Source organism: Pezoporus flaviventris, unplaced genomic scaffold (genome assembly GCF_033815535.1).
Source record: "Pezoporus flaviventris isolate CSIRO_AGI_PZ_B2104156 unplaced genomic scaffold, CSIRO_AGI_Pfla_v1 ptg000066l, whole genome shotgun sequence".
Classification (NCBI taxonomy): Eukaryota; Metazoa; Chordata; class Aves; order Psittaciformes; family Psittacidae; genus Pezoporus; species Pezoporus flaviventris.
In genome coordinates, this window is record NW_026892614.1 from 20,506,758 (window position 1) to 20,530,720 (window position 23,963).

General features: G+C 38.6%; 1 protein-coding gene across 5 annotated transcripts in view; it reads right to left on the reverse strand.

The window, feature by feature from the left end:
- The window catches only part of SHPRH (SNF2 histone linker PHD RING helicase), a 49,710-nt gene extending 26,398 nt beyond the window's left edge, over window positions 1-23,312 (reverse strand). For 2 of the 5 annotated variants that reach the window (XM_061471440.1, XM_061471436.1), the window contains exons 1-14: window positions 22,647-22,747; window positions 20,409-21,081; window positions 19,878-20,007; window positions 15,801-16,019; window positions 15,405-15,483; window positions 14,899-15,049; window positions 13,040-13,145; window positions 12,269-12,525; window positions 11,278-11,973; window positions 8,021-8,272; window positions 7,143-7,221; window positions 5,052-5,215; window positions 4,707-4,963; window positions 1,273-1,394 (exon numbers count right to left, since the gene is read on the reverse strand). In XM_061471440.1, coding sequence (XP_061327424.1) covers window positions 1,273-1,394; window positions 4,707-4,963; window positions 5,052-5,215; window positions 7,143-7,221; window positions 8,021-8,272; window positions 11,278-11,973; window positions 12,269-12,525; window positions 13,040-13,145; window positions 14,899-15,049; window positions 15,405-15,483; window positions 15,801-16,019; window positions 19,878-20,007; window positions 20,409-21,050 — 3,154 coding nt within the window. In that variant the 5' untranslated portion in view covers window positions 21,051-21,081; window positions 22,647-22,747. Of the gene's footprint in view, window positions 1-1,272; window positions 1,395-4,706; window positions 4,964-5,051; window positions 5,216-7,142; window positions 7,222-8,020; window positions 8,273-11,277; window positions 11,974-12,268; window positions 12,526-13,039; window positions 13,146-14,898; window positions 15,050-15,404; window positions 15,484-15,800; window positions 16,020-19,877; window positions 20,010-20,408; window positions 21,082-22,646; window positions 22,748-23,069 lie in introns of those variants that run through there. The other 3 variants (XM_061471437.1, XM_061471439.1, XM_061471441.1) reach the window with 3 other exon arrangements.
- Between the last annotated feature and the right edge of the window lie 651 nt (window positions 23,313-23,963).

Consider the following 23,963-nt stretch of genomic DNA (forward strand, 5'->3'; position numbering starts at 1 on the left):
TAAGAAAAAAAATCAACATAAAAAATCTTACTCCTCCTGAAAATTCCAGGTGGTGACAACTAGCCATAGCACTGCCACCACCAGTATGAAACCATTGACCTCAGGACTCTGAAGGGCAGTAGAAAGGTAAGTATAAAAGCAGGACAAGCAGTAGAAACACCTGTGATTATTATTCTCTTTTCTGTAACAATTAGATCTGGATAATAGCAATTACACTTGTAAGATTTCAATCACAGTAACAATAAATTAATGGCTTCGGTTATACACAAAGTGCATTTCCTCCTTGCTGATAAAGGTGACCGAGTGTAACAGCAGTGCTGGGGGTAAGGGAAAGGAAAGTTACAAACCAGAACTCTGCCTCAGTCCTGCTTTTGTTCCTCACCAGATGCAAATTTCATCAATATGCTTTTCAAAAAAAAAGCCAAACTTATTTTTTTATACTAGTGTATTTTAGAAGTATTTAATCTGTGCAGAGATTTTTTTAAGGACTTAATTCTAGCTGAAAAACTTGATCTCCATCCTGCAATCATAACAAACATAACATTTTAAACCTACTAACTACAGACTAGAAAATCTAAATGTAGTATTTCTGTAAGACAAGTAATGGAAGAGGCAGTCTGCTTGTTCTCCTCTTTGAAAGAAGACTTGAACATGAGCTGAAAAAATTCAAGCAGCTTGTCAACTTTAGAAGACTTATTACTTGGCAAAGAGGCATTTTTTTCACATTCACAGCTAAGTAATTTTAATTTATTATTCCTTTGTTTAGTGGGACATTCAAGATGCCTGTAATTATTTTTATTTCCTATTCAAAGCTTTTTTCCCCTCTCAATTCAGACAAAATCTACATGGACAGAGCCATATAGCAGGCAGCAGCAAGGAGATTCCACAATCAGTGTAGCAGTTTGCATGGCAGAGGGCAAAAGGACACCCAGAAAGCATTACTGATAAAACAAAACCAGGTTAAATATAATTACACAAGTATAACTTCTTTTGTCCTCCCAGTACACATAGATGGTAGAATTAAGAAAGAATATAAACCAAGAAAGCCAGAAATACTCTGAGACATCAAGAAAATGCACAAAACACCACCTTTACTCCCTCTAGAATGCGTATCTTGTTCTGAACACTGTTCCAAGCCTCTCTAGTTTCCCAAGATTTCACTATGGCTTTTCCCTTGAATTCAGAAAAGCCATTGCTTTTACATGGTGGCATCTAAACCATAATCAGCAAACTAAAAGAAGTAAAGTATATGCTACAGCCATCCACTCTTACCTTTAATGATATGGATACCAGCTAAGCCATTCAGAGCACACACCAACTGTCGGTGAGCTTCCTCACACTCTGTTCGACATTTTTTCTGCAGAGATGTTAACAGTTCCTCCATGGTCATGGTGCTGAAATGGAGACCAAACGGCTCAAATGTGAAATAAAACCACAATCCTAGAAAAGTAAAACTGCCATGTTGTGAAGCACGAAACTCTTACACACATCCACCATACTGTTCATTCAAGATGTATTTACTTATTAAAAAACCCTAGTTGTCAGCTTTTCTTCCACCTAGATCTTTAACCTAACTTGAGCATGAAAAAGAGGTTGACATCTCCTAAAAATAGAAAGAAATAAAAAGCAAGAGGAAAATTAACTAAAATAATTCTTCACAGGGCAAAATATTTTGCTCTGTTACAGCGGCAAACTGGAAACCAAGCAAAAATAGACCTCATTTTGCTACAAGCCATTAAAATTAAAACAGCTATGAGAGACTACATTTCTTCTCCCTGCAACCAATCTAAACATGCAAAACTCATGAGCTGTCAAGGGAAACAGGAAAATGTTTGAAATGAGAATAGTGAAGATTAGTAATTATAAACTTCCTTTTCTACATTTGTTTGTAATGTTTGTAATTCATGAGAGGAATTCAGTCAGAAAAGAATTAGCTTAACATAAAAATACAGGAAATGGAGAGATAAGAGGGAGAAGCAAGAACAGAGATGAGAAAGAAGAAAAGAAGAGGCCTACTCACTTGGAGTATTGTGTACAGTTCTGGTGTCCTCAACATAAAAAGGACATGGAACTGTTGGAACAAGTCCAGAGAAGGGCCACGAGGATGATCAGGGGACTGGAGCACCTCCTGTATGAAGACAGACTGAGGAAGTTGGGGCTGTTCAGCCTGGAGAAGAGAAGGCTGCGTGGAGACCTCATAGCAGTCTTACAGTATCTGAAGGGGGGCTATAGGGATGCTGGGGAGGGACTCTTCATTAGGGACTGTAGTGACAGGACAAGGGGTAAAGGGTTAAAACTTAAACAGGGGAAGTTTAGATTAGATATAAGGAAGAAGTTCTTTCCTGTTAGGGTGGTGAGGCACTGGAATAGGTTGCCCAGGGAGGTTGTGAATGCTCCATCACTGGCAGTGTTCAAGGCCGGGTTAGACAGAGCCTTGGGTGACATGGTTTAGTGTGAGGTGTCCCTGATCATGGCAGGGGTGTTGGAACTAGATGATCTTAAGGTCCTTTCCAGACCCAACTATTCTATGATTCTATGAAGGACAGCTTGGAGTAAGGCGAAAGGACAAACAATCCGGGCAGAAAGAAGACTGATGTGAACAGACAGGAGAATAAACAGCAATAACAGTCTACAACAGCTGACCTGAAGCTGTTTCTGTGACCAGTTGCCGCTGTGAGATCAGACACTAATCCCCTCCCCAAAACTCTGCTCCTCAGCCTCATTCACCTTCAGGAGAAGAATTTATTATTTGGCATTTAATGCTGCAGAGTACACAAGAGGTGACATAACCTCTGTGCATCTGGGCTCAAGCTGTGTGGGAAAAGTATCCTTGACGAGGCTTTTATTTTACCCTCCTTGCAACCCTGTTCCATTTGCAGAAACTGTTCTTTGAGTTTACACTACAGTGTTAAACTAGAGCAGGCTTTAAATCAATATAATCACTATTTATAATTAGCTGGGCTGTTCAGGTGTTGGCAAATACACATAGCACACACTGCTCATACTCTGATACTTCTACCATTAATACTTATCTTTCATTTTCAAAACCATCAGCAGTTTCAAGAGAAACTATAAAAATCAAAAGGATGCATATATAAAGTATGTAATTTGATACATAGCCTGAGACTGCCAATTAAGACAAAAAGAAGCGTTTTTTACTCTAACTAGGGAAGCCTAGAAACCTCCTTTTTGAGGCCTATGGTTTTGCTGAGTATATGTTCTCATTAACTGCTTTCATGACAGAGGTGAAAAAATACCCCACCCAAATCAAAACCAGTCATCTAACAGAGAACATACACAAAACTCAGCTTTCTTGTTTCAGGCCAGCTTGTCTTATCCATGTGCTCCAGCATCAACTTCATTATTTCCTTAAATTTTTCTTATTCATCAAAGTTCCTTGCTTCATTATTCTCCTACTCCAAACCAAAGGCAGGAGCCAAATCTCTCTGCTCTGGGAATGTTCACTGCTGAAGTCAAGTTTGGTTCACAAAAAAGGTATCTAAGTAGCACTGGGAAATGACTTTGCTTTGTACATACAATTCAAAGAAAGAATTCATTTTCATTGCTAGTTTTTTCCACCACAGTTACTATGCAGCTGTCTCTCCAAAACCATTCCACCAAAATCAACACGGTTCTAAGCTGTCCCCGGCATACTCGACTCAGTTTACACATTTTGTTTTTACTCCACTGGCTCATTTTAATGCAAGTAATCTTTTATAGGCTGGTGGGAATATTGATTTCCCCATGTTTGAGTCCTTGCTTCCACACTAGCAGACTGCTAGACAGGAAACACTACAACAAATTGGCCCCTGCTGAAAAAGGGCAAAGTTTATTGCAGGTTCTTAAGCATTATTAATTAGTGCCCTGTATGAGAAAAGGGAAAGAGTAGGACACAAAACTTAATAAAAAGAGAGAGACTGAATAGGATGGATGTACAAGACCAGGAAACACCATGAGTAACATCAGCATCGTCAGAAGTTTAAGCTCTTCCCCACATGTAGCTTAAAAAAGAAACAACAAGAGAGAGCCTGGAATGGAAACAGCCTGTTCTTTCACAACTCCCCCTAAGTGAATGGAAAAGTAGTAGCTACATTTTGCTACTAGGCTGCTAGTAACATACTTCTGGTCTAACCCACCCTGAGACCAACTGGTTTTTGCAGGGCACTTCTGAGGAAAATGATCTTAAAAGCATGCACAAAAAGGAGAAACGGCAAAATCCCCTACATTTGAACAGCTTTCAAGTTTGGATCTACATTTACAAATTCTGCAGCCTCACATTAATATTTTCTTTGAATTAAAGAAATTATTCCATTCTGTTCATTCACTTTGCTGTTTTTTCTTATTTATGAGCATGAGTTTCATAAGAAACAAAAGAAAATCAGTGGGCTTATTTAAAACTGAAAAAGAATCTGGTTTGTTTTGCACTTAATCTGTCACCTGCAACATCCATAAGCATCATAAGATTAATGCGTAACTGCACAAACAATTGCCTCTCAGTACCATGTTCTTTATCACAAGAATTTTACTAACTACCCTCTGCATCCTATTAAGGTTCTGAGGTCACATACCTTGGTATGCCATGGCTGCACATTAAAAGAGCTTAAAATTAGGCTTGTTTGAGAACTGTACAAGATCTTGCACAGCTGGGCACAATCAGGGTTTTCCTTTGTGTAAAGAAAGCCATTTAAGAAGTGACAGAAATTCACCTTTTCTGTAATGGCAAGAACTCTCCCCGAACAGCTTGTGGATGACAGCAGGCCTGCCTCAGCCGCAGCAAAGGGTACAGAATAGAAGTCACAGTCCTTCTATCCAGGCTACTAAGCTTAAGAGTCCAGTCTGAAATCTTCCTGAGTTTTGCCAATGCATCCTGGCAGCACACCTCGTGCTGGCGATGATAGAAGTGTCTCTCCACAGGAGAAAAGTGAAGCCAATGCACGTTTTCTGTCTGAGGGGGAATTTGAATCTGCAATTCAAAAAGAAAATAAATAATTTGCAAATAAAGCTATTACAAATGTTGTTCAGGAATTGTAAAACCAAAAAGTCTAATTTACTTGGTCAATCACATCCTTCTTTGCTGATCTCCACATTATCTTGGCAATTAGACTGTAGAGAGGCTGGGGATTTTTCCTACAATAAGGTCGATACAAAAGTCGGTCCCACCAATGTTTGACCCAGTAAGGATCAATTCCAAGAAAAAGCACTAATCCATACAGATCTGTCAAGAAAATAAAGCAGTTTAGTACAATATTTGTGTTTTAATACTTAACAATATGCTTCCAAGAAAAATTTTATACAAAGGTTATTAGGCAAAAAGCAACAACATTCTGGCTGATAGCCTTTCCACGTGTTTTCCCTCACCAAAACAGCTAATTTAAGGCAGAAGACTGGAGGGGGAAAGGTAGTGGTTCCCTCCTTTAGCTAGCTGTTAGATTTTCTTAGAACTTGCTGGAATGTAACTATCTGTGAGACACTTCCCTAACTTCAAGTTTAGCAAAACAGAGCAATGAATTTAAACGTATTCAGAGCAGAGGTGAGATGCAGAAATGACACGACTGCATATGGTTAACCAAGTTTGCCAGGTTTTTCTAAAACAATATTGTTCGGAATCATTACTCCACAGCCTGCTGTGCACCGTCTGCTGCCCACCATCCTAAAAGGGGCTGCAATTCAGAAGACTCACTTTTCTATTAAGGCATGAGAAATTAGCAAACCAAACTTTTATTGTTTTCTTACTTGATGAGAGAATACAGCTTGCTCATTCTGCCCAATTCAGAAACTCACCAATTTTGGGGATGAAATATAAGGACATACTGACTTTAAGCTTTTATCTAAATCTTACTGGAAAGATTCTGAAGCACACATTTAAATGCTGCATGTGGACAATGCAGAAATAGAAATATATAATGGTATCTTATGGATAGTTCTTTAAGATTTTATGGCTACATTCCCATTCTGTTAGCTTTATCGTAATTCTGGTAGTCAGCTGAAAGCCATAAGACATTAACCAAATACATCCTAGACAAAGGGAAAAAAAAACCCTGGGAATCATTTCTATGAGGGATGCAATTGTTTACCCAGAGGTCTTATCCCACTTTATTACAGCAGCAGCAAAACAAATTCAAATCAGTCAGCAGTTTTCATCCCCATGTATAGCCTGAGCACCTGGCCAACACATATTATGGACAATATGATATTTTGGTTATGTACTTAATCAACACTATCACACATAAGGACTTGAAAAAGTTAATTATGACAGTCAAATCAATCCCTTCTACGGTTTTTGCTTTATTAACTATGTATTCTCACTTCTCACTACTGTTAGGTGCATTTATAAATTTAAACCACAATTCCACATTGAATTAATCTACAATATTGGCTTTTATTATAGTCTGGTATCTGAATATTAGTTCACAAACGTACACAAATAAATACAGTGATTTATCTGCTTTCAAACTCATTGCCTCAATGTGTACCACATATTCCTAAAGGCATCAAAGAACATAGGAAGATAAAGAACTTAGTTCCATTTCTTTTTTCTGTCTCTGTCTGAAGCCTGTCTACAGAAACTGAGTACCTCACAAAAAAGACAAGATAAATGACAGCTGCTAACATACAGCCCCCTACTCCCCACATCTCAATTCATTAATTCCTTACATAAGGACTTAAGACAGCTCCATAAAGCTGTAGAATGATTTTTAGAATTTATATTCATGGCAGTTGAAGCCCACAGTAGTTCATACAGGGCTATGCAAAAAGCAAATACAGCCTGCTTGCTGTATCTGACAGAAGAGTTCTATAACCACAGAAAACTATCTTTAGCTGCAAGAAAGGGTTAATATTTACCCACTCTGCTAAGTGAACAGACTCAAGAACAGACTTGAGTCAGCTGTTAAGACATACAGGTTCTTTGCTCCCCAAAGTATTTGTCTAACTCAGGGAGATAAAAGGATTTCAAGTCTGCTATTTTTATATTGATGCATTTATTGATGGCATTATCACATGCTTAAGGTGTATGGCTTACCAAGTCAAGAGTACCTAATGAATTCAGAGCAAGACTAGCTGACATTTTAACTGCTTCAAACCACTATCTAATTATCAGCACAAGGAAAACCCACAGATGACACTGCTACATACAATCTCACCTTCTAATCCTCGCTGCACAGGAGTGCCACTGACACACCAGCGATTGATCCCACTTAAACGGAGTGCCATTTCAGCAGCCTAGCAGAAGAAGATAGAAGCAATGGTGGGGAAGCGAAAACAGCAGAATAGAGTCTGAAAACAAAACAACCTTATTTTCAAGAAGTCTGAATATCTTTTCAGTGCCTAAGAGTAGCAGACCTATAAGCAGCATTGGTATAATATATTATAAAAATGTGTATGATGTTATTGATCTTTTTGAAGGTAACTGAAAGCAGAAAAAAGCCATATCCATTTCCAACTAATCAAGTGCAAGTACGGATTCACAGAAGGCAAACAGTTAGCAAACAAAACTGTATATTAAAAAAATGATAGAATTAAAGCCCATAATCCATTATGTAAGTAATATTTTTGTCATAAGGCAAAAGGGCAAAGGGCAAAAAAAATGGATGAATACCAATTAAAATAATCTCCCTCTGCAGACTGCAGCCTTAGAGTTTGCAGACAGACTGCTGATTATTTTAGCTTCTATACCCAAAGGACATATCTATGCCTCTGAACCATGTCAGCAAACAGGCTAGTGTCTTGTTTGGAACTATCAAACACCAGATACATGATGACCTAGTTCTTTAAACTGTCGGTATAGATTAGGTATTTTTTGAGCTGGACATACTTCACAGTCTGCCAGAATTCCAAAAGGAGAAGAACCATTTAATAGTAAGTATCTCCAACAAAAATGTCACTTCTAAAGAACAAGCTACAAGGACAAATTATCCGAGTGTACTGAACATTGAAAGGGGAAGCAAGAAGTCTATTTTATTATTTACAATAAGCTTGTCAAAACCTTTTTGAGTTAAGTGCGTAACTGGGAATGTCATACCTTTGCAGTGGTGCATTCAACCATCTGTGCTTCATCAAGACAGATCCTCCACCACTCCACTGCTACTAAGGGGCTTGGAATGGCCATATACCGCTTCTGGTTCCTGAAACGGCGCCCATCTTCACTGTTGCTGTGGGGTATATCCACATAGTTCAGTTCAGTGCGAAGGACATCATATGTGGTGATAACCACCTCCTGCTCGGCCAGCATGTGTGGCTGCAAAAAGCCATGCTTCTTCACACCTTGATATACCTACATAGATTTGTATTCAACAGCACATAGCAAAAAATGAAGGTAAGAGACACCACAATAAAAATGCTAAAATACCAGTTTAGTTTAATATCTGCATGCTTTTAGCTGTGTTGCTCATGTAATATGAATCCCTTTGTAAAACCTGTATTCATACAGCAGCATGGTGGGAAATCCATGTAAGTAACAGACAATAAATACAATACAGACATTGATGCAAAATTTTTAAGTATGATTATTTATACTTACACAAAATGTGGGGTTTTTATTCTCCTGTCAAGGAGAGGACTTCAGTATTTTCTACAAGTTATTTGTTTCAACAATTGTTTTCAAGATTAAGTATTCTGTAACATTGTATGGAGCAGCAGTATTTAAGTTAGTGTTACACGTCTGGCCCTCTCCTTTACTGTAGACATATTGCCTTTCTCCCCATTGCTCCCAAAATTTCATGGATGATTAGGCAAAGAGAGATGTATGCAGTGAAATATTTAAAAACCAGAAGCAATACTCTGGGTAATGTTTAAACTCCAAAAATGATGTCTACAGAGACTCATAAGATAGAAAGAATAACCTAGTAAGAAACAATCCCTGTGCACCAACAGAACATCATTATAAGCCTGACATTTTTCTAATATCAGAAGTATTTCTCTTATCTCACTTGTCATTTTAAGCATGATCCTTTCAGAACCATACAGCAGTTTAAATAGGAAAAAAGATAAACTGAACATTTTACTATAAGATTCCTCATGATAGCATTATATATTATATATATAAGTATATTGAGTCCCAATATGTTAAATACAAAAATATGTTCAGATTTCAAACACTGGGTGGTATAACACACATAAAATTCATACTAACTTTTTTCTCTCGCTCCCAATTTATTTCAGGAATCTACTTAAAAATTACAGGCACCCATTGCTTACTTCAAGAATTTTATCATCAGCTACTTCTTGCCACTCATCTATTAATCACAATATTCAGTTTCCCAATCTTTTTTGGGAAAGAATCTTTATTCTAGTCTCATTTTCTCATTCTGTGAGTTCATGATTTATTATATGAGTGGATCATCCTGGTTAGTGTTTATCTGTAACTACCTACAAACACTTTTACCATTTAAGAAAAATCACACCATCTTTCAGTACCTCTGAGCGTCACAAATTTTAATGTTCTCTTAATTCACACAACTAATAGTTAAATATACCAAAAATCAAGGTGACCTTAGGAAACCTCAATTGATTTTGCCCCTCTTTATTCTTTGATGACAAGCGCATGATTTCACTGTTAATTTCACTATTAACTCTGTGTTCCAGTAATACTTTTCCCTCTACATTTGTTCACATGGCTACAGTGTTTCTGTCAAATGTTTCTTTCAGCCCCAGGACATGACAACAGAGCATGTGTGCAACCAGGTAAATGCACAGGAATGAAAGAAAGGGATGGGGGGAAATAGAAAAAAAAAGAAAAAAGAAAAGCATGCTCAATGAAGCATCTGTTAAGAATCAAAAAATAGCTGCTTAAGTCTAATGATCTCTTCCAAGTGTTTATGAACAGATTTTCTGTAGGTTTATAACTTGGCCAGGCTTTGGTTGTTTTCAGAGCCACAGGAAAAGACAACCTGCCACAAAGCAGGACCTATCAATAAATTTTAATTTCTTGTTCTATGATATAAAACCATTAGAATTTCCCATAGGTTGTAAGCAGTTGGAAGAATAAAAAGCACCCTTCATATGCAATGCAAAGCCTGTTAAATTGGGAAGCTGGTTCTTTGAAATGTCTGCACTAAGCAAGTCTGGATGACTTAGAGTTGGCAGTTAAAAGAAAACTAAAACAGTGCCTTTAGAACGGAAGGTGTCACACAGCTTAAAGTACTGACATTCACTATTGAAGCTATTTTACTGTTACCATGTAAATCTATTTCTGACAGTTTTCATCAAATCTGGTATAAAACCTGGACTGGGTCCTATGAAAACTGTGCAAATTTTACACATTTGTTAACTGCTGCACTAAAGCTAATTAGACTGCTCACACAAATGGCTTACTGGAAACCCAGAATTCATCTGTACATTGGGCATGTAGGCAGAATAGCTGAAGGTATCAGATACATCCCTGAATACAAAGCTTCCTCTCTTTATCAATCTACTACTACTGTTATTTTATTCAAAATATACGGGATCTACAGTTCTCAAAGCACTTTATCATTACACAAAATTCTTGCCTACTAAAAATATGAAGAACAAAACTTGACTACATCATCATTAAAAGACAATGGCTACCCTTGAATACTGTAACTATATAAAAAAAACAACCAAACCTATATAGCCATAGTTACTATACATATAATTGGATTTATTGTAATGATAGAGCTATTAGAAAGTAACTAAAAGGACAATACATGGTCTCCAGAAGAGCAGCATCTTAATAAATAAGGCAGATGTGAGAGACAATGTCCAAGTTAAAATGGTGTTATTTTCAGTAAACACCAAGGCCCAAGACTTGTTTTATAATGCCTGAGAAACAGAAACTCAAAAGTACACTAGTTACCTACTGAAACATTTGTATTCATCTGGAATGAAATGAGAACCAACTGTCAGAGAGCTGCCTGGGTGTAAATGTACACCAAGATGACACTTACAAAGTACCTAATAGATAGGCCTAAATTCCTTGGTAATCTTTCAGAGAAAAAAAACACAGAAATAGCCTTCCCTCTCAGAAATCACCTGTTGTTACAACTGCTCAAAATTTGCTTCCACTTGATAAGGATACTTAGTCCACTGTACCATCTCCCAGTAACCAACTAATAAGGAAAAAATGAAGAACTAAATGCTGTCTTTCTGGGACACCAATGCACTGTGTGATGCAAAAGCACAGATCTAATATGGAGAAATGTAGAATTCTGACACCAAGGACAAGGAAACCTCTGAGCTTTATGTGATATAGAATGTCAGAGAGACAGCCCCAAGCCTTGATAAAATAACTCACTAGAATATGAAGCTATATAATCTTACCAGAACTTGAAGAGAAGATGATCTTACATGCCTGTTGATTTCATCTACCCACTGGTGACAAATAGAACTTGGAGAAATTATCAGAGTTGCTCCTGTGGAAACTGGTTTCATTGCCACAAGGCAATGAGGACAGTAGAAGGGCTTGATCTTCAGGTTTTCCTCTTTGTAGTTTACACATTCCGCATGCTGCCATAAGTAACACTTCAAGCACTGCACACGAGCTTTATAGTCAGCCAATCCAAGCTCACCACAGATACATTCAAAACGATATTCAGAGGTATTAAATGGAAATACAGAACTGTTATGTTGCACACTATTGCCAGCAAGTTCTTGGGAATGTGAGGACTGATCCTTTGCGATTTCCTGCTGGACGTCAGCTGTAGTTTTAGAAACATCACCATTGGGATGACTGCTCACATCACTGGAGACAAGGAGGTTACCATGCAAATCAGCAGACTTTGGAACCACAGCTTCCTGCTGAACATCATTCTCTTTAATAGAGTTCTCATCATCTGCTTCAGATTTCCAGTTACATTTGCTAGTTGTACAATAATCATGTTCTTCCATGGTGATATCCACCCGCAAAGGAGTTTTAAGGGCATTTTCAGAAATGACATCACTATTTCTTGACTCCTTGGTTTGAGTTTTAGCATCAATCAACTGCTTCTTCTGAATGCTTTCTGAAGTCCTTGCTATCTACAACATAAAATTAACCAAGAATGTCAGACTTTCTCCTTACCTTTGTTTGGTTTGGAACGTATAAACACCAGATGTAGTTAATATTTTAGCCCCAAATTTGATCTACTTATGATTTTTGCTTCTTTGTTCAGGAATGTCAAAGCAAATGCCGCAGTCTTCTTCATTTTTATCAATAAGCCAGTATCACTGAACTAATGCATGCAGACAATGTGACTGAGGTTAGCATGCAATTGATAGAAAAAAGATCTGCCTTTGCAACATTCTTTGAAGCAACTACAGCAGCATGTTTTACCTGCTCTTTGGTTCTTTCTCGCCTCTTCTGTTCCTTGTAATTCTTTCCCAGCTTGAAAGACCCAGCCAGACCATGTCCTTTGACTTGCACCACTACTTGTTCTGCGATCAGTTTTTCTAGAGTTCTTTTGAGAAGCCTTCTATTTCTCTGTATGTCATATCTATATATAGCACTGATGTACTTAAAGATTGCAATAATGGATGCTCCTTTCTTCACATTCATTTCCTTTACAGCTGCTAATATCATCACTCGTAAGCCTATATGCAGAAGCAAAATAACTTACTGCTCAGATAAAATGGAAGTTACTTTGGAAAACGCATATTAATAGAACTCTAAACACTGCTTTGCACTTTTAGATGAGCACAAAGACAGGCAGCAGTCCTGACAACTTGAGGAAAGCTACTTAAGGTAGCCCAACAAATTGGTATTTTTCAATGATTCTAAGATAACATTTAATAGCAACAGAAATAAGTCACTCAATTTCCTTACTGAAGCTCGTAAAAAGAGTGTATTTCAGTTAAATGCATAAACTCTTTTACAATGACTTTTAGTTACATTGAGCTCTGTAGCACAGAGTTCTGAGTTGGTAATTTTACTTTTACAAGTGTGGATCACTTGTTTGTAGCATGCAATCCTACATCACAGTGCTCAGCAAATGAATAATTTCAGTTTGCAGAACTGAAGATTAGTCTTGAACTCATATAGTCAGCGGCCAATATAAGACTTGTGCCAAAAGCAAAATGTATTAAAAAAGTCATGAGGAATACTTACTGGGATATTGTATTTTCTCCTTCAATTTAAGCTCCATTTCCTTTGGCTTTTTCTTTTTATTTCCTTCTAAAGGTTGAGGTGGAACAAAATAGTTCACAAGCTTACCCTAATACAGACAATATTAAATAGTTATTAGCTGATGTCTCCCCACAGTCATTCTGAACTCCATTAATCTTTTCACATCTGAAAATAAGCACAACCTGCTACAGATGTGTGCTCAGAGAGCTAATTTTTAGTGTACAGAGTGATAACCCATTTGGTTCAGTTTCTTGGCAAACAGTGCTCAGCACCCTACACTGAGAATAGAAAGAGAAGCCCTGCAAGCTGCTTGCTCCTCCACAACTTCAGAATTAAGCTGCAGGAATTCATAGCTGTAAGTGATCAAGGTTACTGATGGGAGGAAAAAAACGTGTATTTAATATATAACTGGAAACACAAAAGGAAGTAAGCAATACTGATTGAAAAGCCCTAGTAGCTGTAGAACAAGTTTCCCTTTTTAGGGATTACCCCAAAATTTATTATTAGTGATTCAGCAATAGCAATTTAATTCAAGGAGATGAATACTCAAGAACTGGGATATAAAAAAAGAATCCCAAAGCTGGAACAAATACAGTGCCAATATTTCTATGATTAATTGCTTTATAGCTGTATTTATTGACACTTCACCTGCCCTGTCCAAGTGGTTCCTTTGCAGAGTTCTTAAATAGTAACCACAAGAAAACTCCAGATGCTGTTTGAGCCCTACAATTAGTTGAAATATTTGGAGTTAGTTGAAATAGTGGCTCACACAAGCCAGGAGTCTCACAGAAAGTCTGCTGGAATAGGAATAAAGCTGATTTTCCCCTCTCCCCCTGGGAAATCAGACAAAGATATTCTATATTTACAGGCAAGATAAACACAGATGACAAGGGGCCTTCCAGATGAGAAGAACAGTGCCTTTTAACAACAGGCAATGTCATATAATTCTGTTCAAGATCCTAAAACACTAGCTAAGATGCTTGTCCCAACTACTCATACCATGAAACCGTTTGATAACTCCAGCTCTCCAAAAACTATGGTCTCTAGCTGTTGTTGCTAGTTGATGTCCAGGTGCTTTAATGCTAATACTCCCTTCTTCACACTCCTCAGTGCTGACCCTCTGATACATTTAAGTCTAGATTTGTTCTGAGAATTAGGTCTTTTTAACTGATAAAATTACAAACAGGAGGGAAATCATTACAAACAGTACAGTGAAAATGGCTGCTATCAACTCAAAAGGATTGGATTCAAAACTCTTACACACAGAAGCAGCAAGAGTTTACTTTAGGATAAAGGTTCTCTTCGTTCAGAGATATTTTTTTGTTTTCGTGAATGTGCTAAGTTTTCACAGGATGCATGATAAGGAAAGTAAGAAAATGAAAAACTGTTGCTAAATAAACCCATTTATTGTATGAAATAGAGGGGAACAGAAATCTTTATTCATTGAGTTTAAATTCTCCCTGTTTTAGCATAGACCATATGTCTAATGGTACTCATCAATACAATGAGGTGAAGGGGAGAATGATTTCCAACATACTAGGTTAATTTACATATTTGTACACTCCTGGAGCATGTGTAAACTACAAACAGCCTACTAACAGTGCAGTTGCCTGCTAACACCCTTGAACAATGGCAAACTGTCGATGACTTCTCATGCAAACCATTCTACTATTTATGCCACCAAGTATCACATCCTAAAAAACAAAAACTTTCACTATAATTTAATCTATCTTTAAGTCTGTACTTCTACAGAACAGAAATCAGTAAGCTCAAGAGAAGTGCATTTCCATTGGTTCTGAAAAGTATTTTCTTCGTACTAAATCATATCCTGGTTTTCTTACCTCAGGTAATGTCAGATCATCTTGTTTAATGTCTGGTCTGGTATGAGTCAGAATAAGAGCCAACACTTCTACTGTTTTTCCAAGACCCATCTCATCTGCCAGAATGCCTCCAGGCCACTGGGGTCCAGCAATTGGATATTCTCGGATAATACTAAAATTCAAGCACATTCCCAAATGAGGCAGTAACTAAAGAATGGTGTGACACAGAAGTATGTGTTCAGGGACTCACGCACAGCCTGGCGTCAGCAAGGCAAAGTTTGGAAGGTGAGGCATTAACTTTTATTAGCTAAGCTAAGATTGGTTGGGTTGAGGGGGGAAGGTTGTTTAGGGTTTGGGGTTGTTCCCCCCCCCCCAGTTTAAAATATCACTGTTCCAATTCTTCAGTTGCTAACTGAAAAACAACAGTCACAATTTATCTTATATCCTCCATGTAAAATCTGCCAATAAGGTTTTCACAAATAATTACCTTGAGGTGTTCTAAAAAAGAGTTAACTATAAAAACATACCAGCCAGTAAACGGATTATAGTAGATTTTTTCTCCATCCAGAGTGATGACCTCCCGCCACAAGAAGTGCAGTGCATTTTCTAAGGAGAAAGAGCTCATATTACTGTTACGAGGTTTCTCTACAGCACACTGCTTAGTATTGCTCAGCCTTATTGTGATATTTCAAGACAAAAAGCTGATGTCTAACTTCAAAGAGCTTAATGACCAACAAGATACATCAACTGCTGTTAAGCAAAGTTTAGTTTATCATTTAGTGTACAACCCAATCAACAGCTTTTATAAAATTAGTAATGGAATCCTTAACAAAGCTTCTAATTAAACAGCAAGAAAACATTACTGCCGACAATACAATGCCACTTGCCTTAACCATGAAAGTTTTCCAGACCCATATACTTGCCACTGCTTGGAGTGCTGCTGAGGTTCTCTCGCTGAAGCATCCAGTTCACAGCCTCACTTTGGTACGGCCTCAGAATAGGAATTAATGCAGGATGCTGCACATCCTCTCTCAGTAATTGCATATCCTGCTGATGGGTGTGCCTCACAAAGTCATAAAGCTCTTCAATATTTTGTCGCTCTAGTTCCACATCAGATTCTTCCTCATCTTCCTCCAGCTCATCTGCGTATAGCAAATAATTCAAGACAAGCATCAACAGTCAACTTTGGTCAACATTTCAGAAATTTTGCTGCAACATAGTTAGTTAACACATGAAGTGTGCAAAGCAAAACATAATTTAAACATTTGTCATGAATGCACCTGGACCAGCTAGCAGCATAAGGAAAAAATGAGCAGCACTACTTTCCTGACAGTTAAGATTAACATGCTATGGTGATCACAGAGGTATACACAATCAGCAAAGCTCCTTCTCTAGAATTTAGGGGTAGAATGGCCAGACCTTATTTATTTGATAAACACCTTCCACTGAAAGTTTCCAACTGATACAGAATTACAAATAACTCACGTTTCAGATTTAAATGTTAACATGGGTCAACAGACTCATAGAAAGGGGGAAAATGTAGTGGGTTGTCAAAGACTTGTACATTTTTCATCAAATAAAATGTTTCTTGATACATGTATATATAAAATATATGTAAAATATATATAAAATAACATGCTAAAACCAAAACAAAACAGGAAATTCTCTTCGGTGAGCTTTCATGCTAATTTTAATTTATCCATCTGGATAAGAAAATTGCAACAGTGGGACAACACAAAATTCTCACCAGTTGCATCATTGCAAAACTTCAGACAAGACATACTTTTGAAATTAAAATCTCACCTCAAGAGAAGCATGTACCCTCTAGGACAGATGGCCTACCTTTCTTTTCTACCTTCTAGGAAAGAAGGCCTTGTACTTTTTTTTTTTTTTAATATAATTTCGATATATGGGCATACACAGAACTTAGGCACTGTAGAACAAAAATTAATGAAAAATTTGAGTGTCAACACTTTAAGAAACTGACCTAAGATAAGGGAACAAAAGATTTAGAGGACATATTTTAACAGTGTTTCAGGTCTCAAATAAAAAACATCAGTACCAATAAAACAGCTGTACAGTTCTACAGTTCAAAGAAAGATACTGACCCTTGCTGGCCCTGGAGGTAAAGCCACCTTGCAGAATTTTTCTCAGAAAAAATTCAGAAGTAAAGGCCAGCATTTTCAGCAAAATGTGATCTCAAAGTATATTTCAAAGTATAATATACTGATTAAAAGAGAAAACAGCTAGTGGCAGGCACAATTAAATCAAATTATAATTATGATATCTAATGCTAACAAAGAAGAGATGCACCTGATACAAACACCAGAGAGCTTAATCTTAAAGACCCTTTAAAAAACAGGGCTGCTATGAGTACTCCTCATGGAAAGCAAGAGTTTCTTTCATTCAAATGAATGGCAGAGAATGATTTCCAAAACAGCAGGAACCGATACGTATATGTATGGCACCCATCAGTGCCCTCCCTAATCCTTTAAAGTCAACAGAACAATTCCAGTGCTTCACAAGGGCAAAGAATTCTGAAAGACATGAAGTTTCCATAAACTCATGAAGACTTGTAATGTAAAGAAAGGAACCAGAGTGCACATGTGGGCATGTGCACAATGTTCCAGCCAAACAAAAAGCACCAAGTACAGCATGCAGCTTTATAGGCTACAGAAACCAGTCCAAGGTTCCACAATCCTCACTCCATGGAAAGGACAGAGTAATTGCAGAGTATAACTTTGATTAGTGAAGTCAATCTATAATGATACCTATCATCATACTTGCTAAAATAACAGTTTTAAAATCCCAAATTTCAGAGCATAATAAATTGACATCTATATAAGCTAAGTTTATCCAGACTTTTACAGGGAAGCAAAGACTACAAAATACTTCAATGGAAAGTCTTTTTCCATACAATTAAATGGGCTTTGTCCATACCTTTCTTGTTCTGCTCATTCTACCACAGATTTTATTTTCCAATTAAATGGTTCTATGTACCATAGGGATTTTCTTAAAGGGTTGCTAAGGAAGTTTAGCGCTCTCTCTGTTATGTACTATACAATGAATATTTAATTATTCTTTCAAATAGTTAAAAATGTAATTCAATTACTTAGCTTTCATCTTAGTATTTTTCACCTTTGAGAAACAGATGGTATTGTACTATCTAAAAATTCAGTTTCTCTGATACGTTTCATAATCAAGTACTCTAATTCCTTCAATGCACTGAACTAAAGTTCTGCTATTGCATCTGCAATAGGTCTTTCTGTTTTATCTGTAAGGCAGTTTCCAGATTGCTGTATAAGAATACCTACATCACGGGAAACATATTTTCCCTCTTTATTCTAGATATATGGAAAACTTGTTGCTTCACATTTGGTAATGACCATGCCATACAAAGACAAAAACAACCCCAAACCCAAACAACCTCTTATTTGTACAAAGAATTTATCCTTCTTAAGAAAACTGATGGAAAATTGTATATTGTATATCCTATTGCCATGTACTATATGTCATATTATAATTCCATGACACTATAGGAAAACAAGCTCCGAAACATTTACCATTCACCACAACAAATAGCAACTAAAACAATATTTGAGCCTTTTTTTTTATTTTTTTTATTCTAAAGACAGTGGTTTTTTTCATATTGAGAAAACAGCTACCTGGATCTATAGGTGATCTACGCTTGAAGCAACAAGAAACAACAAACATGTAATACTATGCAGCAGATACAGGATAGAAGCCACTATAAAACCAGCTACTTGCTAAAACAAACAAAATCTCTGTAAAGAAATTTTTTAAAAAAGCGGTTAACTCTACAATAAATGCAGAAACTTGATGAGTTTTGTACATAGTGAGTGAGACAACTGGGGAAGGCACCCACTGGACCTACCATTTTTGAGCAGAGAAAGACCTGTGGGGGACGTGATGGTTGGAGGCTGCCATGGGCATAACAATCACAAAATGAAAAGAGTTTTTTATTCTCAGAGAATTAAAGAGGCGGAGTCATCAGGAACTCCTGCCCTGGACTTCCAGAGAGTAGACTTTGGCCTGTTCAGGAGCCTGGTAAACAAGTTCCATGGGAGGCAGTCCTGAAGGGCAAATGAGTCCAGGATGGCAGAACCTTCTCTTGGTATATCTCAAGTCTTTTCTGACAGTTGCATGCTTGTTTCTTTGCAGCGGGGAAGGATGTACAGATTTTACTCTGTTATCTTTTCCTTTTAGCTTCTCTTTAGCAAGCTGCCTATTTTTTTTTTATATACAATTCTGCCTTTTGAAATTAAGTACAACTGTACAGGGGGTGTTACCCTTCTGTTGCTTCTGCAAAACCACCAAAACTCAGTATATAACAGTCAATGTTTCTGAGTCAGTCTTCAACTAACATTCTGAATACATCCTACACTTGGGAACAAGACTAAGGCTTTGGGTTTCCAGTTTCCTAAGCCATCACAACATAAAGTGGTCACTGATCACACTAAAAATCCGTATCACTACTGCGTATAAAGTAGCAGACATACCTTCAATTCCAAAATGATGATAAGGCCCATATTTGTAATTTGTAAATTTGGTGTGTTCTTAAAACTACCACAAAAATGCATTTTGTAGTAGTTTACATGATAACTGCTTTATAATATAAACTGAACAAAAATTCTGCTGCCTCAGTTGTGTGTTAGGCACCAAACAAGGAACAAAAGCTTTCCAACTTTAATTCCTGGGATTTTTTAAAGAATTCCTGTGTAACTTTGACAAACTACTGTCGATCAAACAACCCACATAAATCAGTGAAAACTGCACTTACTCAGAAAAAGTAATCAAATTAATTAGCATATGATCAATGGTCAGATAATAATATGGAGAGAATTACCTAATAATATTATGTTGAAAAAAAATTTGTTCTAGATGGCAGGAATAACTTAATATTTTCCCTTACATTTAAACTACTACAAAAAAAAAAAGACACAAAAATTATTCGTCGAGATTCAGCTGAATCACATTACCTGGAATTAAAAAGCTGTAGAACTTCTCCATGAGTTTCTGAATCAGCTGATTAGCTTTTTTGGGTCTTCCACCTCCATCACTGAGGAATTCTGGTTTACTTAGCCCAGCTTCCAGAAGGTAAATTCCAACCTGTGAAATGGTTATACAATTAATCATTTCATTAACTGCCAGAATGACAAGATTATTATAAACATAAGAGTATGACAATAACAATGATGCTTTGAAAATTAGCAGATGTAGACAGATATAATAAATCTACTAAAATCACCTTACAGATGATACTGTGCATTGTAGCTAAAAGCTTCTGTGATTCTCTTGGGTACTGCATTATGACCAGCACAACAGTAAAAGGAAGTATTTTGGAAAAACAATGAAAACATTTCCAAAAGCATGTAGAAATTGTGTATTTTCAGCACATTATAAAAATACATGGTAGCTGCCAGAATCCATTGCTCATAGGCTCTTATTTTAGATTTCAAGAAAAGAAAACCCAAACTTTAAAAATGCAAAACAAATATATGAATTTATACCTTTAAAGCTTGAGCCTCTCCAGGTCTTTGATAAAGTCCAATTATCTTTTTCTTTTGCAACCATCTCAAACCTTCCAATATTTCACCGCCTAAAGTTGGTTCCACTAAAATACATTGTTCGTAAGCACCCAGGTATTCTTTTGTTTCATTACTGTACTCTTCTCCACTTCTTTCATGAACACAGACCTGCAGCTGATCATCAGAGTCTCTTCTCATCAAAGTAAAGGTCCTTTCACTGAATTCATCAGTTAGAATTTGCTCAGAAGAAAAATGAAGAGCAAATTCTCCCAGCAAAGCTTTCCAGGACCCATCCACACGGTACGGCAAAACTATAATATTTAGCTGTACTGACACAGGAGTCAAGATGGAGTAAGAGTCGTCTTCACCGCTAACTGTTAAAAACTTAACGGATTTTGTGCCACTGCCTTCTTTTTGAACAAGGTCTTCATCAGTGCTATCATCATTTATAACAACAAAGGATGCAGAAGAAGTGCTTGGACGTGGAACATGGTCCTCATTAGTCATTTCATCATCTAATGTTATCATCTCATTTCTCCGGTCTTCATGCATATTCCAGCAAAGCTTTTTCTTCTTCTCCTCATCTATTTTTGACGGAGGTGCACATTTTCGACGACTACTCATTTTGTCGCTTTCTCAACAGAATTCCCAGCCTCTGCGAGATTAAATAAATTAGTCAGCAGTATGTGTTACAAAATCAAATACCCAAATGGAAATTTCAGTGTAGTAGCCACTAAACTTGCAAGAGGTTTGGACAGAGATATATGCACTAAGAAATCTAACTGTTCTAAAGAGACTTAGTTTCACAAAACCTCCCCTGTCCCTGTGTCATCACACAAAGCTGGACATAAAACATATGCCTTGTACTATGTCTCACCATTTTACCAAACAGCTACAAAGACCAGTAAGAATGCTAAATTTCATAGCTGCTGCTCGGAATCTTGGGTGACAGATATAAAACAAGCATTGGAATCCCCCAAAGGCTGGGATGGGAGAAGATGGCAAAAGAAACTCCACAAACAAAAGTGCAGGAGTTTCAGGAGATATGGGGATGGGCATGGAGAAAATACATATACAAAGTTCTTCCTTTCAAAGCCTACACTGAGATGAAACTTTAAGCCAACTTTACACAGGGCTAGTCTGAAGCTGACACTGCATAAAGCATGGTTTAGAGCCAAAACTATCAAGTTCCATCCTTAGAAGGACAGAAATGATTCCTACTAGTACAGGAAACTTTATTTTCTCAGGAAACTGTGTATCCTGGGACTTAGATATAAAAACTGCTTGTAGAGGAGTCCTTACCTATTCTAGGGGGCATGTCGAGATCAGTTAGCAAACTACTACTGATTTTGACTAACTGCAAAGCTAAGGCAAGATATATGTACAACTCCTTCACTGAACCTCGGCAGTGAACAGATTTTGTTCATAAAATACTAGAAAATAAAGTACACGTGCTAAACATTACACAGGAAGAAGCAAATTATGGAATACTAGACCCATCTGAAAAACTAAATAGTCAAAACTACAGGCTCATACTCAAAATACTCAAACAAACAGTAACTTTTTTTTTAAATATTTTTATAAGGAGCCTGAACACAGCAATCCATGACATCATATTACAGCACTGTCTTTGCCAGCAAAGACAGGAAAATATTTAGATATCCACGTCCATTCAGCATCTACACACAACTTTTAAAGAAATGTAGGAAAGCAAGAGGCAAATATTCTAAGCTACTAAATCCAGCATCCCACAGCCTAGTATTAAAAGTGTTTATGCTGGAACAGGGCAGAATTCATGAAACTCTGAATAATTTTTAAAGGGCTTTACAAAAAAACAACCAACAAAAAAAAAAACCTAATTTTTATAGTCTGTGAAAGTCAAAAGAAATACTCAGGATATACAAATCTTGCTGTGCTTGACTTTCAAACACAACAGAATTAAGGAAAAGAAACATCTGAGGTTTTCAAAATACTATTCATCCACGCAGAGTACCGCTGATAGTAAACGAAGCAAACCCCAACACTGAGCATGCATGTTATAACATAGCCCTCAAACCAAAGACAGGATGATTCCTCCATCACCAGGCCTGCATGTGCACACCAATTTCAGCACCGGGCGGTGGGGTGTAAACTCGAAAGAACTGCTGCTCTGTTTGGGTAGATCGGTTTTAAACTCTTACGGCCAGGAAACAACCATGTCTACGACGCGAAAGCACAAACCTGCAAGGAGAAGCACTTGAAGTCACCAGTGGCGACCCGGAGGTAACGCAGCACCGAAGCCAGCACTGCCAGGTGCCTGGGGGACGGCCAAGGCAGGGGGCCCCGGCGACACTTCCGGTGCCACCGTTCACCACTCGCCCCGCTCCATGGCCGGGAGGTGGGCAGGTATCCCCTAATGAGTAAAGTTACTCACAACTCGGGCAGGCTGGCCCGCGGTACCCACAGGCGCTCGCACAGGCCCGGGTCGCACAGCCCCGCCGCGGCCGTACCGCCACCCCGCCGCCAGCCGCGCTACCACCAGCAGGCCACTATCTGCGCAGGGCGAGCTGGCCGGCCTCCCCCATCCCGAGCCTAGGGTGGTCCCCGCTGCGGCCCCTGGCGCCGCACCAGTGAGGGGAGCTGAGCCGACTGCCACCAACGTACCGAAAGGGTAACGCTGCTGCGGCTGCGGGTCCTTCCCACCCGGGACAGTTCCCCCACAAGGGGCTGACAAGCTGCGGTGGGGGGGGAGAAGAGAAAAGGGGGCTCCCGACCCCTCCACCGCTGGCGAAGTCGGACTGAGCTCCGGGGCGGGCGAACGGGAACTGGGGTGCGCGCGCACCCGGCCCGGCCCAGCCGTCGGCCAATGCGACCGGAGGAAGATGACAGCGCTCCCCGCCCCACGCACGGCGCAGGACACAACGGGAAGGCGACCGGCGGCGCAGGCGCGGGAGGGTGGCCCCGGTGAGGGGCGGGGATAGTGCTGCTCGGTCCGCAGCGGGGCGCGTCGTGGGGAGGGAGAGCGCCCCAACACCGAGGCGATAGCGGCATTAGGTGGTGTGCGCAGGCGCAGGAGTACGAGGTTGAGGGGAGTTAGCGTGCGGGTTTGTGTCCGCGGCAAAACTTCCTGGCATAATGAGGCAGGCGAAATGGGAATGATCAAGGATAGGCTCGTGAGGAACGAGGCTGGAGGGTATTAGGCAGGTTAAAACCCCACATTGTGTCTGTGAGGTGTTTCAGGTCTCTGCAGTGGGGATTGGTATAAGGGGCGATGGAGAAAGTCCACTTGGGGAGAAGTAGATGAAAACGTTTTGGCTCAGTGACGCCAAGCGCAAGTACACTCACCAGCACTGCTTGCATTACTACCTTAAAAAGTCTGTTGGGCTTAAAAACTGGTGAAGCAGAGGAGATACCATCTTGTATCAGTAGCACACAGGAAGAGGTGACAGAAATGATTTCTCAAAGTAGTGGTGATGGTGGAACCCTTGCTGCAGTCCAAGAGGTGAAATACTTGAGGCACACAGAAGTCTGTTAAGTCATGTCACAAGAGTGGTTTGA